General features: G+C 55.5%; 2 protein-coding genes across 3 annotated transcripts; one reads left to right on the forward strand and one right to left on the reverse strand.

Moving 5' to 3' along the window:
- Nucleotides 1–44: 44 nt before the first annotated feature.
- On the reverse strand, nucleotides 45–4122 carry ZFPL1 (zinc finger protein like 1). Of its 2 annotated transcripts, none has more exons than XM_021685024.1 (8): nucleotides 3963–4122; nucleotides 3536–3645; nucleotides 3147–3258; nucleotides 1772–1965; nucleotides 1583–1655; nucleotides 1363–1509; nucleotides 989–1112; nucleotides 45–498 (listed from the first exon to the last, which is right to left on the reverse strand). In XM_021685024.1, exons 2-8 carry the CDS (start codon nucleotides 3635–3637, stop codon nucleotides 312–314), a joined length of 939 nt encoding a protein of 312 aa, XP_021540699.1. In that variant the 5' UTR covers nucleotides 3638–3645; nucleotides 3963–4122; the 3' UTR covers nucleotides 45–311. The 2 variants fall into 2 exon arrangements, with proteins under 2 accessions (XP_021540699.1, XP_021540700.1); XM_021685025.2 differs by having other exon boundaries at nucleotides 60–498; nucleotides 3981–4122.
- On the forward strand, nucleotides 4119–9863 carry CDCA5 (cell division cycle associated 5). The gene is made up of 6 exons (XM_021685026.1): nucleotides 4119–4407; nucleotides 4610–4704; nucleotides 4783–4848; nucleotides 4925–4960; nucleotides 8378–8815; nucleotides 8987–9863. Exons 1-6 carry the CDS (start codon nucleotides 4362–4364, stop codon nucleotides 9065–9067), a joined length of 762 nt encoding a protein of 253 aa, XP_021540701.1. The 5' UTR covers nucleotides 4119–4361; the 3' UTR covers nucleotides 9068–9863.
- Nucleotides 9864–17457: the final 7594 nt, after the last annotated feature.

Consider the following 17457-nt stretch of genomic DNA (forward strand, 5'->3'; position numbering starts at 1 on the left):
GGCCTGAGGACTGGGCTGAGAAGGGGGAAGGAAAAGGAGGCTTCGGTGTTTTAATAAAGTCTGTCATTTATTTTCACCTGTCATCTCCTTCGTGGGGAGGAGGGCGGGAGGCTGGAGACCCAGGGTAAGTGGGTCAAGACAAACGTTTGACCTGCAGGGGCCCCAGGCCCAGCCAGCAGCCACTCTAGTGGACTTGACTGGGCCTGGGATCTTAGTGTCTCAGGCGTGAAGAAGAGGAGCAGAAAAAAAGTCCCCAGGCCTCCCTACCTCAGGCCCCCGGGTCCTAGGCTGGCCTGGCTACAAGCAAAGGCTCAGGAGGGACCCACCCGGATGTGAGGGTTCATGAGTGGGTCCAGGTTGGGATCGCTGTCAGCTGCAGCTCGGCCCAGGCGAGACATGAGCGCGAGGAGGGCCAAGAAGCCCAGGAGCCCCAGGAGCAGCAGAAGCCCCGCCCGCTGCAGCAGTGTCAGCGGCCGCTTACGAGACCCAGCCCGGCTCCTGCGGGGGACGAGGGGAGAGTCAGGTCAGGTTCTCAATCCCTGACAGCCCCTCGGCCCGAGAGGAACCCCAGACACGACACTTGTCTTCTGGCCCTGGTGCCACCATTCCTGAGCCTTGCTTCTTCCGGTGTGCAGGCTCATCCCTGCACCTGCTCGTTACACAGGGGACCGTGCAGCTCAAACCAGCTGAGGCAACTAGGATGTGTCAGGCACGGTAGGGTCACTAGGCTCAGGTGGTGTCGGAGCAGGAACGGGCCTCAAAGAGCCCAACCTCAAGCCTCAGATACCTAGCAGGCGAGGAAACAGCCCTACAGTGGAGCAGACTTCTAGGGCCAGCTGAAGCCTCTCTGCATAGCCAGACCCCAGAGACTACTGTTACCCAGACGAAGCCCCTCTTATCTATCATGCAATCATCATGCCCAGGGCCTCTGGCTCTCACTTCCTCTCCTCCCCGCTCCTGGCATCCGGGCCCACCTGACCATGCATACCTGAGCAGCTGGGCCAGCCAGCCCAGGGCAGGCCGGCGACGGTACTTGTCGTCATCACAATCCCCGTGGAGGCCTGGTGAATGGTCATCATCCCGTGTGTCATACACCTTCCTCGGGGCTGAGGCTGCAGGGACAGAGCCACCGGTATCCACAGGCTCAGAGAAACTGGCCTGCGGCAGGGTGGGGAGTGGGGAGGGCAGGAGGTCCTTGCCCTCTCAGCCCGACAGACCATCTCAGAATTGTGGGGAGGTAATGTCTCTGTTAGAGTGAGGAGGGGGCCCCCCGGGTGGGCGTCTGGAACCCTGAGCTCCCCCCATGCGAGCCACCCCACTTCCTTTCTATCCTCCTCTAGACTGGACCATTCCCTGGCTCACCGTGAGTCAAGGGCTCAGGACTGCCCATGTGGATCACTGTGTGCTGCTCGGGTCGGCTTGGGGAAGCAGGGGGCCGGGGGACTTGGCTGTAGAAGGATGGGGCAGCGGAAGCGCTGGTTATCTTCTCCTGTTCAGGGGTACCATTGGCTGTGGCAAGAAGAGAGTGGTCAGCAGAGCAGGGAGGCAAGGGCCCCCAAGGGCAGTGCAGACCACCACTTACCAGTAAAGCTAGACCAGTCAGAGAAGTCAGAGGTGTTGAGAGGCTCGGGTTCTGGGCTCACCACCTCATCGATCTGGCGGAAGGAACCTGTATTACCAGACTGCCCGGTGCTGTCCCTCCCCACCCATCTGGCCCAGATGGGACCCAGGGCAGATGGTCAGTCAGACAGACAGACAGACAGATTCTCACCAGAGGAAGGCCCAGTCCTGCCCGGGCCCAGTTGACCGTGGCCAGCTTCTCTCTCAATGCAGAAGCCACAGGGCCAGCCAGGTTGGTTGGGGGGAAGATGGGGCCACTGCAGGTGGGGCACTGGTAGCCAGCAGGAGCTGTGTTTCGGGGCAGCTGGGCAGCACGTTCATTGAGGCAGGCCCAGTGGAAGAGGTCTTAGGGCCCATGAAATAGGGGAGGAGAGGCATGAAGAAGAAGACACTTAGGACGTCTAGCCCAGCAACAGCCCCCTGCCTGCTACATGGATGTATACACACACACACACATATAGCCCACAGCCTTCTCCTTCCTGTCCTCACTCAGGTCCATTTCATCAGTGTTCCCTGAGACTTCGGCCTTCTTGGCCACCACCACCTGAACTCAGTCACGGCAGATGCTACCCCGGCGCAGTAAAAGGGAGAAGCCCACTAGGGTGGGAAGAAGATGCCAGCGACCCTTAAAAGCGAGTCCTCGCTGAACATGCACTCATCACAAGCTCCTCGGGCTAACAGCTAGTTAAGAACAGTTTCAGAAAAAGTTCCTAGACGCACACAGGCACACGTATGCATGTACACACCTATGGGCACAAATGTACACATACTCATATACATATAATCAAACACAAGTACCATCCCCTGTATCACCACGTTGGCACACTAACTCCTACATATACACATCTATACATTCACGTTTGCTAAAACTCAAGTGCTGTCACCCACACATTCTCCTGCAACCCCACAACACACCCGTGTTCATACATTCACGCACATTTACCCATTCACTCATCCGCAGGTACTAAAAGGCACTAATTAACACACGTAAAGTCATAAGACACATTAAATTCATGTATATATACACACACGCTCATCACACTGAGAAACACACACGAAGCTCTTTTGCACTAGCTCCTTCAAAAAATGGAGTTAAGCCTCTTACACCACAGTCAGCTCAAGGTCATGATACATGTGACTGCTGACTTCTTCTGGCTGAATGTACTGGAGAAACTCCCTTCCTGTTTAATTGGAATGAGTAACAGATCCTAAATGTCCAAAAGCCTCATCTCTTCAGCTTCCTGCTGGTCCAGCCAGCTACTGCTCACAGTCAAAATGATACCCACAAGTTGGACTGGCTCTCACCCAACCCTCGAAATGGGCAGGTAAGAAACCAGGAGCTTTAATTTTTAGGGAAAAAGACTGAGGCCTAGAAAGAAAAAATAACTTGCCTGAGCTCACACAGCAGGTAAATAACATAGCAGGACTAGAATTTGGGGCTCCAGCCTCCCAAGCTTTGGGAGATCTCATTGCCCTGCTGCTTAGAGAGGACCTGGAAACTGGTCACCAAGCTGGGCAGGCCTCACCATAACAGACGAGGCGGGTCGTCTCCCGGTTGGCGAGGGGTATGTTGCACAGACGGCAATTCGGATTGTAGTCGCTATCTTGGAGCCACTGCAGATAGGACTGGACGATGCACTGGAGTGGGAGAGAGAGATCACAACAGGGGCCCATCTCCTCAAGGCCCAGCTGCTTTTTTGTACAGAGGAGACTCATCCTTTCATTCTTCCATCAATAAGTATTTACTGAGCACACAGTGTGCCAGAGTCTGCCTTAAGGGCTCTCCGGAGATAGAGCTGAGTACAAAAGCTCCAGGAGGGCTTCATTCCAACCCCTGGCCCTTCATGGAGTTGGAGAAAACCAATACCGCCTGCCCACCTACTGCCCTGCTCAGCCCCTGCCCTGAAGGCCCCACCTTGGCGTGATTGGCTACCAGGCAGTGCTCGCAGACGTTGACCCGATGTTCGAAGCAAAACAGATTGGTGACCTTCCTCTTGGGGCACTTGCAAAGTCCCATATTCGACCCTGAGGAAGAGGTCTGAGTTGACAGCCAGGTTCCGGTGTCCGCCACTACGAACTCACAAGCCCAGATCGTTTCCACTCTTAACTCCCCTAAACACCTCTCATAATCGCCCCAACCCCCAATTACTGCCCACTGCCCCTCTACATTCCGGGCCACGCCCCCCGAACGAATCCCACCTGCGGTGACCTGTCATTCCTCCTGGATCCCGCCCCCAGCCAGGTCCCTCCACCAGCGAGTCTCCGAAACCACCGGCCCCGCCCCCAGGGGCTCCGCCTGAGCCCCACCCCCTCCAAGCCCCGCCCCCACCTTCAACACATACCCCTCTCTCCGTGTTTACCGATCGACCGCCGCACCGGTCCCGACGGGCGCGAGCCCTGGCCCGACGCGCGGAAGAACAGACACCGCGCTCACCGGAGCTCCCGCTCTGCGCTCTCTACCTCGGGCCGCTCCGATTATCCCTCTGCTGCCACGTCTCTTCCGGGTGCGGCGCGCTCTGATGACGCCAGCGTGCCGCTGGCCCCGCCCCTGCTGACGCCAGACGTGAAGATCGACGAACGGTGAACGGAACGCGGCGGCCCGCCCTCCTTGCGTCACTTCCGCTTCCTCCAGGCAGAGCGGGTAATTCGAACGTTTAGGTTTCCGTCGGCCCTCCGGGTTGGCGCGAGGCCCGGCGGCGGCGGCGGCTGAGGCGGCGGCCGAGATCGAGACCAAGGCTAACATGTCCGAGAGGCGAACGAGGTCCGGAGGGTCCGCCCAGCGCTCTGGTGAGCGGAGGGCGCGCGGGAGCCTGGGGCCTAGCCGTTTGAGGGACGGAGTCCCGCGAGGAGGCCCTCCCCCCACCGCTGTAGGAGGCTCACTGCCCCGGAAAGGAGCTTGTTTGGGAACCTCTCGCTCACTCCTGAATCTGTTCTCTAGACTCTGAGGCCTGGAGTCTTACCCTACCTCCTAACTTTTTTCTTTTCCCAGGGCCCGGGGCCCCATCTCCTACTAAGTCTCTGCGGAGGTCCCAGCGGAAATCAGGCCCTGATCTCCCAAGCACCCTCCCTGAAATCTGGCCCAAGGTGAGCCCCGGCTTTCTCAGTTTCTGCCCCGGAAGGCGTTGGACTAATGTGGAGTTCATATTCACTCTTCTTTTCTAGGCACCCCATGCGGCTCCAGTCAGAAAGCCCATCGTTTTGAAGAAGATCGTAGCCCAACCTGTAGAGGTGAAGACTGAGAGAGGGGTTGCGGGTTGGGAGCCAAAATTGGGGGTGGCTATGTTATCAATTATTGTTTCCACAGATCCCGCCTGTCCACACACCTCGAAGGAGCACAAGGGTGAGTTCATTTTTATCTTTGTAATGGAGTGGAATCCAGGGCACTCTAGAGATCGGGCAGGACATACAGGCTGCTCACATCTGCCCAGGGAGCAGTTTTGAGGTACAGATCTTCTTCCACTTAGGACGGGGTTACATTCTGATCAACCTATGATAAGTTGAAAATACCATAAGTCAAACATGCATTTAATATACCGAATCTATCAAACATTGTACTTTAGTTTAGCATGCCGAACACATTAAATGTGTTCAGAGTACTTACATTAGCGTATAGGTGGGCAAATCATCTAGTACAAAGCCTATTTATAATGAAGAGTTAAATACCTTCTAATTTTTTGAGTACTGTACTAAAAGCAAACAACGGAATGGTTGTAAATTTATCAGTTTTACTGCGTGATGGCGTGGCTGACTGGGAGCTGTAGCTTGCTGCCATTGCCCAGCATCATGAGAGAGGATCTTACCACGTATCACTAGCCCAAGAAATGATCAAAATTCGAAGTATGATTTCTAGTGAATGCATATCAGTTTTGCTCCACAATCACATTGAAAAACTTTAAGTCAAACCGTCATTAGGTCGGGAAGCATCTGTATTTTGAAACACTTTGCTTTTGGACACCCACATGCATTGCCAGTCTTGCTCACTCCCTGTGGATTTCATACGTTTAGGTCTTGATGTCCTAACGTTCTCTACCGTCATCTTAAGAGCTGAGCCTTGTCCTAAATATTCCTTCTCTCTAGTCCATCTCCTCAATTTGTGAGAACAGGTTGTTGGTAAGATAAGCGTACAGCATTTTTACTGTTTCAGCAGAAGTTATTAAGGATGTTTTATGAACAGAAAACCTGTGCCTAAAGATATAAGAAGTGAGAAATGCTAGCTGCCTTTTAGGAGCACAGGGAGCTTATGTCAAGTGGGGAGAAAGACAGATGAACAAGTGATAACAGCATGGCGTGCTGAGGGCTGCAGTAAGAAAAGTACTAGATGTTATGAAGGCACCTAACAGACCAGCTGGCCCTGGGGCTGTTTCACAGAAGAAGAAACGTTTCAACTGAGTCTCTAAAGAAAAGTAGTGTTTGGGCAAAGGACGCTCTGTTGGCAGAGCCCTGGAATTCACAAAGAAAATCCTGAGGTCTGGAGGACGGCAGATTGTTCAGTGTGTCTGTGGCAGATCTTGTTGGGCGATAGAGCATGTTAAGCCAGAGCCATTCCTCAGGAGGCATGAACGCCACACTCAGGAGCTTGGGCTTTGTCCTCGGCATCGTGGGAGCCTTTGGGGAGTCTCAAGCTCACTAAGTCTCAGGTAGTCACTAAGGTATGCTCAGAAAAAAAATCTCCCTGGGGTCTGGGTGGAGACTGGGGTGGAAACAGCCTGCTCGGGACCCCAAGACCAGGTAGGAAGACAACCGGAATCCTGCAGCGGGATGGCGGAGGCCTAAAGTAAGGTGAGGGCAGAGTGATGCTCTGCTCCTCATCTCACCACATGACCTACCCATCACACAGTACTCCGCCAAAAGGACACCTCCCAGAAGGCTTCCCTGACCACTTGTGCCATGTCACTGTCCTGTTTATGTAGTTCTCCTTAGGCCTTCTCCATATCCGAACGTTTGCATGTTGTCTTGCGGGTGGAGACTTCTGCCTCCCCGTGGTAATCACTCATTCTTGTTGGTTGAACGATAGATTGATGACATTGAGCCAAAGAAGCTGCAAGGACTCGTGTGACTGCTTGCTGTAGAGGGTGAGGAAGAGGTTGTCAGGGCTAACCCCCATTTTGTGCAGCATCCCTTTTACTCTGACTCATTACTAAGACTCAGATTGCCCGTGCTTGTAGCCAGGAAGTGTCTCTATTGATAACCAACGTCATTCCTTCTGTTAGACCACAAGAGGGACTGAATTTGTCCTGTTTCCTACGGCGTTTTGGCTGCCATAAAGCTCAGTGACGCGTTTTGGGTACATTAAGTCAGTGAGTATTGAAGTTATTAAGGATGTTTCATGCGCTCAACACAGCGCTCTGCGGAGGGTGCTGGCTAGAGGCTGGGTCAGTCAAACAGATGAAGACCCCTGCTCTCAAGCTCATGTTCTCGTTGGGGTGATAGGTGACCAGTGTACAAGAGAGGTTGTTGGGGCAGAAGTAAAGATCAGTGGTAGCGGGGCTCCCTGCTATTCTGTGGTAAGAAACGGCTTCTCGGGGCACCTGGATGGCTCAGTCGTTAAGCATCTGCCTTTGGCTCAGGTCATGGTCCCAGGGTCCTGGGATCGAGCCCCGCATCGGGCTCCCTGCTTGGTGGGAAGCCTGCTTCTCCCTCTACCACTCCCCCTGCTTGTGTTCCCTCTCTTGCTGTCAAATAAAAATAAAACAAAACAAAAACGGCTTCTCTGAGGAAGCAGCATTTGAGCCGAGAGTGGAATTTTAAGGAGCCAACATGTGAACCTCTTAATACACATATGAGATTAGGCCTTTTGCCATTCACAACCTTGCCGTGGCTCCCTGGGTCTCAGAGCAAGGGTCTTCATGGGCCTCCCCTTCCAATGTCCTACAGAAGGCCCTCTAGCAGCCCCCATTACCTCTCGAACCCCATCTTCAGTTCCTCCTCACTTCCTCTCGCTCAGCCACACTGGCCTCGTTCCTTTACCTTTCTGGACATTCCTGCACCTCAGGACTTGGGCACCTTCTGTTCCCTCTGCCTACAACACTTGGCCTCCCTGTGACTGACTCCCTCACCCCCTTCAAGTTCTAGCTCAGACAGCCCCCCAGTGAGGCCTCCATCGACCTTCACCTACTTAAAATCCCAACCCACCCCAGTGCTATCTCATTCTGTTTTTATCCAAAGCACTTAACACTTCTAACATGCTACATGACTTTTCCCTGTTCATTACCTGTTTTACCCCCACCAGAATGGAAGCTCCATGGAGACAGGGCTTTCTCTGTTTTATTCCCGGCTGTGCTCCCAGTGCCTAGAAAGTACCTGAAACAGGGCAGGTGACCAGAAAGTACTTGCTGACTGGATGGACATGTTAGGAAAACCGTCGCCAACTGTGTGACACATGGACCAGAGGACCCAGGTGGAAGCAGGCAGAACAGTCAGGAGCTTGTCGAACTGCTCTAGATGACGTGATGGGGGCTTGTAGTCAGTAGGGGCGGCTAGATTCTGGTCACTTTTTGTTGGGAAACGGAGCTGACAACAGCCGGTGGTGAGGAGTCTTCTTGCATTACCAAAGTGGACTCAGAAGCAAGGACAGACAGATTCTTTTCTTCCCCTCCCCAGGTCTGTCTCAAGGTCCAATCTGTTGCCTGACCTGTCTTGTCTTCTCTTTTTAAAAGTGTCCTATGGGTCTTTCCACCCTGAATCTCCTCGGACCTTTCGGGAAGTATGTAACACAGCTAACTAACAAGGAGGTGTTCTCTCTTCTGTCCCGGTCCAGATTGCTTTTTTCTTGGAGAAGGAAAACAACCCTCCTAGCAAGGAGCCTGCTAAGGAGGATCTCTTCAAGGCATGTAATATACCCGTCACCCCCACCACCACCCCGGTGCTGTACCCCCTGAATGTTGAGTCCAACTTCAGGGAAGAAGAGCTGGACGCCAGAGACTTGGAAATGTCTAAGAAGGTCAGGCGATCCTACAGCCGGCTGGAGACCTTCGGCTCCGCCTCTACCTCCACCCCGGGCCGCCGGTCTTGCTTTGGTTTCGAGGGGCTGCTGGGGTCAGAAGACTTGGCCCGAGTCTCGCCTGTGATGTCTTCCAAGTTAACCGAAGCCCCCAGGGTCCCTGTGAAGCCCTGGGCCCCAGATACAACTCTCCCCGGGATCTCCCCACCGGCTGTGAAAGAGAAGCGCAAGAAAAGAAAGGTGCCCGAGATCCTGGTGAGTGAGGGCCAGGGCTTTGCTCTGCTGTCGCCCCAGACGCGCTGGGAGGCTGCTGGGACTCGGGCTGGCCTGGGGCTCAGCGCCTGCAGGGTCTGGGTTCACGTGCTCCGGCCAGCACGCCCCCTTCCCCCGTCCTCGCTCACCCGCCACCTTTTTCTCTCCCCCTAGAAATCGGAGCTGGATGAATGGGCTGCGGCCATGAATGCGGAGTTTGAAGCTGCTGAGCAGTTTGATCTCCTGGTTGAATGAGATGTCGGGGTGGGGGGGTGTCCCTGGCCATCCAGGGGAGCCTGTCCCCTCCCTGTGTACATAGCTCCTCCTCCCCGTGGAGAAGACACTTGGGGTCCCCTCCCCTGGCCCTGTTCCCTGTACATAGGCTGTGGCTATGTGAGGCCTGCGTTCCTCAGAGGGCTGGTGCGGTGGCAACAGCCGTCTCAGGAGATGGGGCTCTCTGGGCCTGGCCGCGCACCACTGTCCTGTGTCTGGTCCCTGCCTCCCAGCCGAGCCTCGCCACTTTCCAGCTGGGCTGCACACTGGGGAGTAGGAGTTGCTGGCACAGCCGGAGGAGGGGGAAGGGCTGGGGTTGCAGGTGAGCAGGGACCCGGGCCGTTGTTGGGGAACGCAGCTGCTCTGCACCAGCCCCGGCCCAGGCGATCCCCCTGCCTTGTCTTCCGTCGGGGACCTGGTTCCCAGCCACCAGTCCATCTATGTAAAGAGGCTTGGGTTCCCTCTTAGTTTCTGTAGATGGGCCAGGAGAGAATTCGTGGGTTGGGGAGAGTTCTGTCTGTGAGAGGAAGACCCTGGACACTGTAGAATTTTACATTTTGAAGGAGGGAGGGGAAACCTTGGTTGGGTCTCAGACCAGAAGCGTTTGCTCGGAGAAGCTGTGTTTGATCGCTCTGCTCTGCTGTTGGGATGTTCGGTTAAACGCCAGGCGGGTGGGACACTGGCTGCCTGGGGCAAAGGGGGTGCGTTTCCGGGTGTGGCCGCCAGGTGCCGGAAGCTGAGGCCCGGGCCTCTGGACGGGACACCTGCACAGGGCCGGGGAGGGGGCTGTGGTGGGAGGTGCCCCACTTGTCATTTACACCTGTTTCTTACTAAACAAAGCGCACAGAGTCTACTCCACTCTAGAGGGGAAAACAGGGTTGTACGGTCCTAACCCTCGTCCCAGACCTGCCAGCTTTGCAGCTACCCCACGCCGGTGCATCTTCGGACGTTTCCGGGGTCACAGCAGTAGAGGCTGCGAGGAGTGTGGCAGGGCTGGTGGTAGCAGAGTGTCAGGGAAGATGCGCTCGTGCTTGGTTAGGGGACTTGAGACCCCGGGGCAGGTCTGGTGGGCACTACTGAAAGCCCTTGCAAGGCCTAGGAGCCCCGGGCTACCCATTCAACTCTTCGTGCTTTGTCAGACCCCCCAAGCAAGCCCCCTTGCCGGGGTGGGCCTGGATGCCCCTGAGCTGGACACCAAAAGAATTCTTGTCCTCGCCGGCTGGTGGGGCGGAACTCCTGGGAAGTGTCCTAGTCCTGCAGAGTCGGGAGCTGCCAGGTGGTGTGGAGTGTAAAGAAAGATTATGTTGCTGTTGTTTGAATAAAAAAAAATCCTGATTAAAAAGTTCCTGCTTACTTGAGACTGTTGTTTTAACGAGGCAGAGGTGAAGGTGGGAGGCCCAGGAAGCCAAGCCTTCTTTGGGCTTTGTCTCCAGGGTTGTCCCCTTGCACAGAGGACTGCCAGCCTGGCCTCTAGTAGCCCTGTGATCACTGCTCCGCCCTCACATCGGGTTTTTTCTGTGCCGTCCCATCTGCTCCCACAACATAGGGCTGCCTGCAAGGGAGGCCTCTAGGGAGCCCCAGCCCCTCCTGTCTGGAATTCTCCCACTTGGCTCAAGGAGGCCCCAGGACATATGTGCCACGGCTGCTCCCGTTATTTCTCAGGCAGAAGCAACCAGCGACCCCCTGATGACCAGTGCGACAGGCTCAGGTCGCTGCCACACTCTCAGCCTGGCTGAGAACACCCTTTTTGGGGGCCATGGCACTGCTGGCCCCTCTTTCTTGACTTCCCCTGAAATATCAGGACACCCAGGTTCAGTCCTGGGCCCTCTTTCCAACCTGCTGGCTCTCCCCAGACGAGGACAGGCCCTCTGGGCTGCCCTCTGGCTCATTCATGGCCAGTCTTGATCTCCATCCCATACCTCCCTCCCTCCTGAGCTCCGAACCAGAATCTAGAACTACACCTCGACTCAGAAGTCCTCTCAAACTCAGCTCATCCACCAGCTCGCCTCTTCCTGTGCTCCCTATGCCATCGGCATCCCCCCAGCTGACCTCGCCACATAAGCCAGGAGCCTGGGGGTCATCTGCAGCCCTTCCTCTCCCTCGTCCTGTCCCGTCGGCCCTAACTTCAACATCCCTCTGCTCCACAGCCACTGGACAGCACTGGTCTCCTGGCCACCTCTCACCTCTCCAAACTGTCTACACTGCAGCCAGACTGTATTTCCCAGAAGAAATAATACCCTGTTTCTCCCTTGCTCAAAACCCTTCGATACAATTCCACTTCTGGGTGTAACACCCAAAAGAATGGAAAGCAGCGTCTTGAAGAAATATTGGCACAGACCGTTGTGAGGCTTCCTTTTGCGGTGTAACCGCGTCTCCTGCACATGTTCCCTGATATTTGCCATGTAGACACTCGTCACATGGAGCAGCTTGTGCTTGCCTCTCTCCATTCCCGAGACCTTTGGCTTCCTGCCCCCAGTATCTTCTCATCCCAGTTACGGCCCAAACAACCCACACAGAAACACACAAAGGTCTCCCATGCCTTGTCACCTGGGGCCACAGCCCAGGCCCCTCACACTATGTCCCAGCTAGAGTGCCCTCAGCACTGGCCTGCCCCAAACTGCTCCCTCCTTTGGATTGCTCTCCTCTTGCCAAGATCCCCCACTTCTTGATGCTCAAGCAGCACCTTCACGGTGGAGTCTGGAGCACTAAGCTGAATGTGTGGCTCCCTTCTTTCATGGCCAGGGCTGTCTGTACCGGCTTCAGTTAGGGCACATCTCCCTGCGCTGGGGCCACCTGAGAACCGGGGGCCTCCCCTGGCCCCGGGAGCTTCTCCTGGGCAGAACAGGGTCACCATCACCTGTCTGTGTATTCTCAGGACCCTGCCGGGGCGTGTCCCCCAGACAGCACTTGGTCAGCCAGCCTTTCCTGGGAACCATTAACTGCAGAGTGAACTGTGTTTGATCATGTTCATGCTATTGTTTACTGACCTTTTCTTATATTTGGGCCCTTTAGGCTGCTTCCAGTTTTTCTTCTTGGTGTAAATGGGCCTCCGTGTAAATTATTTTTATTTCCCATGGAGTCGTGTCTTTAGGACTAGTTACCAAAGTGATGTTACCAGGGGCAAGGTCCTGGTTAGTTTCGTAGATCTTATTACATGTTGCCAGCTTCCCCCCGGGACAAGTCAAACCTGGTGACATGAGCATTCGTATCACCTTGGAGCTCAGTGAGTCCCCGGAGTTGGGCAGCCCCCGCTTCCCCCCCAGGGCATTTCTGGCCACCAAGATCCTGTTACCATCATGTGGACAAAAATTACAATATATTAGGCCATCTGGAAAGGCTCGATGTACTGCAGAGAGCACATGACATGGGATCCCTGCCACAACCCATGGGCCTGTCAAAAGCCCAGATGGAGCTCGGTGTGAAGGACACATCTGAGGTCACTATTTGCCATCTGATTGCATTGTCCTCCATCGCTAGGCCCGCAGATGTACAAGATTCGGAAAAATCTGGAAGTGAAAAATGGTGACGATTCCATCTATTGAATTGAGACTTTCTGTCCCTTGGGGAGAAGCTGCTATTTCAAGCCTGCTCGGGGGGACATCTAACACCGCCTTGTAGAGACAGAAGCATCCTCAGGCTCAGCCCAGCTCTGACTCCCCTGTGAACCTGTCCAAGGGGGTCTCAGGGAGGTGCATTTGCTCAGCACAGAAAAGAGCGGGTCCAGTTCAGATTGTGGAGCTGGGAGGGAGCAGGAAAGAGGAGAACAGCATGGGCAAGAGTTGGAGGTGGGGTAAGTTCGGGCTGGTGTTGGGAAGTGAGGTTCCTGGCGGGTCTGAGCAGACCCTTGTTCAGGGACAGTGGAATACCAAGGGGGTTACAAACAAGGGTGTTCATAACAGGGGCTTGAATGCCACACTATTTGCTTCTCCATGTCCAGCTGATAATTTCTACACCAAAAATGGGAGGGATTCTCTACTTTTTTATGAGCTTGTTTAGGATTCCTTTCAACAGGGTGTCCCTCGTGCCCCCACACCCAATAACTTGCATCTGCTGGGATTCAGTTCATGAAATATTGTCAGTATTAGCATGTTGTCAGATAACATATGGGCCACCTAGTGAAATTTGAATTTCAGACAAATAATGAATCATTTTTTTAGAATAAGTATGTCCTAAACATTGCATGGCATATGCTTATACTTTTAAAAGTGCTTGGTTTTCGTCTGAAATTCAGATCGAACCATGTGTCCTTGTGTTTTGGTTGCTAAATGTGGTAACCCTAATTTTGAGGGGTCTGGTTTGCTGGACAGAGCTGGTGGTGGAGGCTCTCCAGACTGGAGGCTGCCCCAGGAAAACCAGACAGGGCTGGCAAGGGGCAACTGGCAGGATGGTGGACATGGCCCCCCAAATGGGCTTCCGTCTCCTTCAGTCTCCCAGGGGCAGACGAAAAGTCTACTCTAAGCCCGTGGTGAAGCCTGCTGAGAAGCCAAAGCCAGAAGACCCTCAAGTCTCCAGGGAGCCAGGCTTAGAGGTGACAGGAAGCCCCAGGGCTTCCCAAGGCAGAGAGCAGGGGTGGCAGGAAGGGTGGCATGTCCTGGGCTGCCAGCCTCATGCTGTGCCGTCACCACGGCACCTTCTCTGCCAAAGCCGTCTTCTTCAAAGCAAGAGCTGGACTTGCAACCGGAACCCACCGTGACCTTCCTGTTCACCCTCCTGAGCACAGCGGAGCCCACTGAGTCCAAAGACCCTGAAGAGTAAGGCTTCAGGGGAGGGAGGCAGAGGGGGCTTCTCTCTGCTAAAATTCAGACCTGGGCCAGGACTCAGCCTGGGGTGGGCAGAGGGGAGACCCATGGACAGGCCCTGGGCCTTGGGCTGCCTCCCCCACCCCACCCCCCATGCTGCCCACCCCACCCTCCCCCAACCTCTAGACTCTCTGGTCCAACCCTCCCTGTGCACTCGTTCCAGGGACTTAGAGATCCAAGAGTGCCGGTTCCTGGACACGGAAGACTGGGGGCCCCAGCGGACCGCAAAGGAAATCAGCCATTTGCAGAATGATTGCATGAGGTGAGCTGGGCCGGGGCAGGTTGGGGCAGATAGGGTGACAGGGCTTTGCCCCACTGAGGTCAGGGCCTGGGGCTTGATGGCCGTGGGTGTGCACCTTTCCTTGGCCCTCCTCCTTCCCTCCTTCCCTTGCCTTCTCACCGTTCTGCTCTGAATGACGCCTTCACTGGCCATCAGGTCCCTTCCCTCCCAAGCATCAGTGTCCTCCCGTGTGAGCGGGACCTGCCCCACAGGCTTGGGGGCCACCGCTCTTTCCCATCAGTGGACTGCGCGCCCACACACCTGGTCTGCAAGCAGTCTATAGGCCGCCTGTAAGGGACCCGCCCCTTTTAATTGTCTAAGAACCTGATGGGGTAGTTTGGTCTGTGGAGCCGCAGGGGTGGGGGCTGGGGTCTGGTCTCTGGATGTCAGGCTCTGGAGTTTGGGTCTGTGTCGTGCCATGGTCACTGGCCCCTGTGGTGATGCCAGGGTCAGAGATCTGCCTGGAGCCAGAGGTTAGGGGGTGGAGCAGCATGACACAGTCCCTCGGGGCTGCACGTGGATCTGAGTGGTCAGCACTTTCTTTCATACCCAGAGCACTTAGGCAGGGCTGGTTCCAGGCTTGACCCTCTTGCTAGCCTGGAACCACACAGAATTCTGTCACGGTCCCCACTGCAGCCCAACAGTGTGGGATGGCTAGCCCGCACACTAGAGTGGCCTGCCCTTCTCTTGCTAAAGAAGAGAAAAAACACACGTCATCTCTGTCTGGGTCTCCTGCTGCCAGTCACTTGGGAAGAACAGTTCCCTCCCCCGCTGTGGCTTTGCCCCCACGAGACTAGGCTCCAATAAAACCCTGTTCCCAGGTGGCTGCTCCAGGTCTCGCAGCTCAAGCAGGAGTTGTGTGTTGGGCCTGGAGGAAGCTGCTTAGGACAAGAGCCTGGGGGCTGAAGGGGTCACTTTTAATTCTAGACTTTGGGAGTCACTGAGCACTATCCAAGCAGACAACCGGGCCCTGGGGGAGAAGCTGCAAAACCTGGTAAGGCCCTCAGCCCAGGACCCCCTTTCTTTGTGGTGCCTCCTCCTCCCTGCCTCCCAGCCCAGTGAGGGGGCCTCCAACAGTCCTGCCTGGGGTTGGTACCCACCTCTGGGCCCTGCAACCCTTTGTTCCAGCCGACCTTGTCATATGAGAGCCTAAGGAAGGAAGCAAAGGCCCTCCAGGAGGAGGTGAAGGCTGTCGCGGAGGGAGCCCATGCTGTCCAGGAGGATGCCCAGGCCTTCCCCGAGGATGCCCAGGCCTTTTCCGAGGATGCCCAGGCCTTCCCCGAGGATGCCCAGGCCTTTTCCGAGGATGCCTAGGCCACCCAGGGGGTGGCGCTGTTCCAGGCGCACAGGCAGCCCCACTGTGGCCTGTGGGGAGGAAGGGCACGCCTTCCCCAGCTGCTCCCCCAGCTCCCCGTGCCTGTAGCAGCCCAGCTCCCAGAAGGCAGCAGTGTTCATCCTGTAGCCAGCCTGTAGCCTGGGGCTCCCACCACCCACAGACACTGTCAGCTGTGGCTGGGCCCAAGGCTGGAGACTAGACACTTTCCCGGGAGGCCAGGGCAGCAGCTCCTCTCCAGGTCACAGTAATAAACTTCAGAGCTGAGCCGCCACTCGCCGCATGTTTGTGGGCCCGGGAAGTCAGGTAGCGTGGGAGGTCACCAACCCCAAAATGAGCTTGGTCCCTGGTTGGTGTCAGCCTCAAGGGCAACGTCCCAGTGATAAGCGCTGGGGTGGGACTGGAAGGGGGCCACACCCCTCTCCCCCAAGGATGGAGGCCCCTGGTCTAACTCCAAAGGGCAGGAAGAGACTAGGGAGGGGCGGTAAGAGCCACTAGCTGCCTTGGGACTTTGGATAAATCTCTTCCCCTTGGTAAGTCAAGTCAAGGGCAGGGGTGGGGACTGCTAGTGGGAGCTCCCCAAGGGTCCAACACCTAACACCTGACACTCCTGAGGCCTCATGCCCTTCCCCAATGGGACTCTTCCCGCCCTGGGCAGCAGCTGGCTGCCTGAGTTCCCAGCTGAAACAGAGAGAGAAAGAGAGAGGTTGGGGGAGAGAGAATTCCCATACAATTACACAGGGAGCATGCTTCAGTTTTGTGAGGAAGATGATGGTGACAGCAAGATGACAGAACCAGTTTAAAGGAGGATATAAGAAATCAACATAGGAGAAAACAGAAGGAATCCTGAAATAAGATTGCTAAATTAGATAAAAATTGGTCAATATCCTATGGAACAATTTTTTTCAAAGCCCCATGTCCCTAAGGGTACTACTATGTCCTGGGCAGAAATCCCCCAGTCGGACACAGAAAGGACAGTGGCCATCTTTCTGCCCTCACACCCAGTGCAGGGGACAAGAGGTTGGAAATTCAGGCTTGCGGCCCCTCTTTGGACCCAGTTGGACTTCCACTAGACCTGGTGCCATCCTGCCTGGACCAAAAACTACCAACACATTCGACTGGTGAAGGTTTGATTTGGTCGTCCCTTCAGGCTGAGCAGAGCTGAGGGCGGATTCAGCAGCCCCGACGGGCAGGACTCCACCCTCCCGGCCTGGCTCCCGGAGTCCCCACCTCCCGCTTCCAGACCAGTTCTCCACCAGGGGCCCAGCTGTTACAAAGGGCCATCTTGCCATTTTCTCGAAGGGAATCAGCTGATCCTCAGACTGAGGGGGGAATCGTCGGACCGATAGTGAAAGGGTTAAATCAATGGGCCCATTGGAGGACTTCTTTTTTTTCTTTTTTTTAAAGATTTTATTTATTTATTTGAAACAGAGAGATACAGAGAGAGCATGAGCAGGGGGGAGGCAGAGGGAGAGGGAGAAGCAGACTCCCCGCCGAGCTAGGAGCCCAATGTGGGGCTCGATCCCAGGACCCCAGGATCATGACCCGAGCCGAAGGCAGATGTTCAACCATCTGAGCCACCCAGGCGCCCCTCGTTGAAGGACTTCTACCAACAAGGCACATTCGTCCCCGTGGTCCCATTTAAGCCTGCTTCATCTCTGCCTAGGAGAGCAAGCACGCGTGGCCACATGAATACTGCAGGAAACGGAGTCTCTTCCCTTTTGTCTCTAAAGCCCAGACCTGCTGACAGATGCCCCAGAGGCCCCAGCATCTTGCCGCCCCGAGCTCAGGCCCTGTAGCCAGTCCTGGGGACAGAGCATTCCCCAGGCCTGCTTCCCCATCAGGAAGGCCCTGTCAAGGGGAGGTCCCACAGCAAAGTGGTGGGGGCCCCAGGGTGCTGCCAGGTCTTTTCTCACACACACACACACACACACACACACACACACACACACACACACAC

This window comes from Neomonachus schauinslandi, chromosome 11 (assembly GCF_002201575.2).
Source record: "Neomonachus schauinslandi chromosome 11, ASM220157v2, whole genome shotgun sequence".
NCBI lineage: Eukaryota > Metazoa > Chordata > Mammalia > Carnivora > Phocidae > Neomonachus > Neomonachus schauinslandi.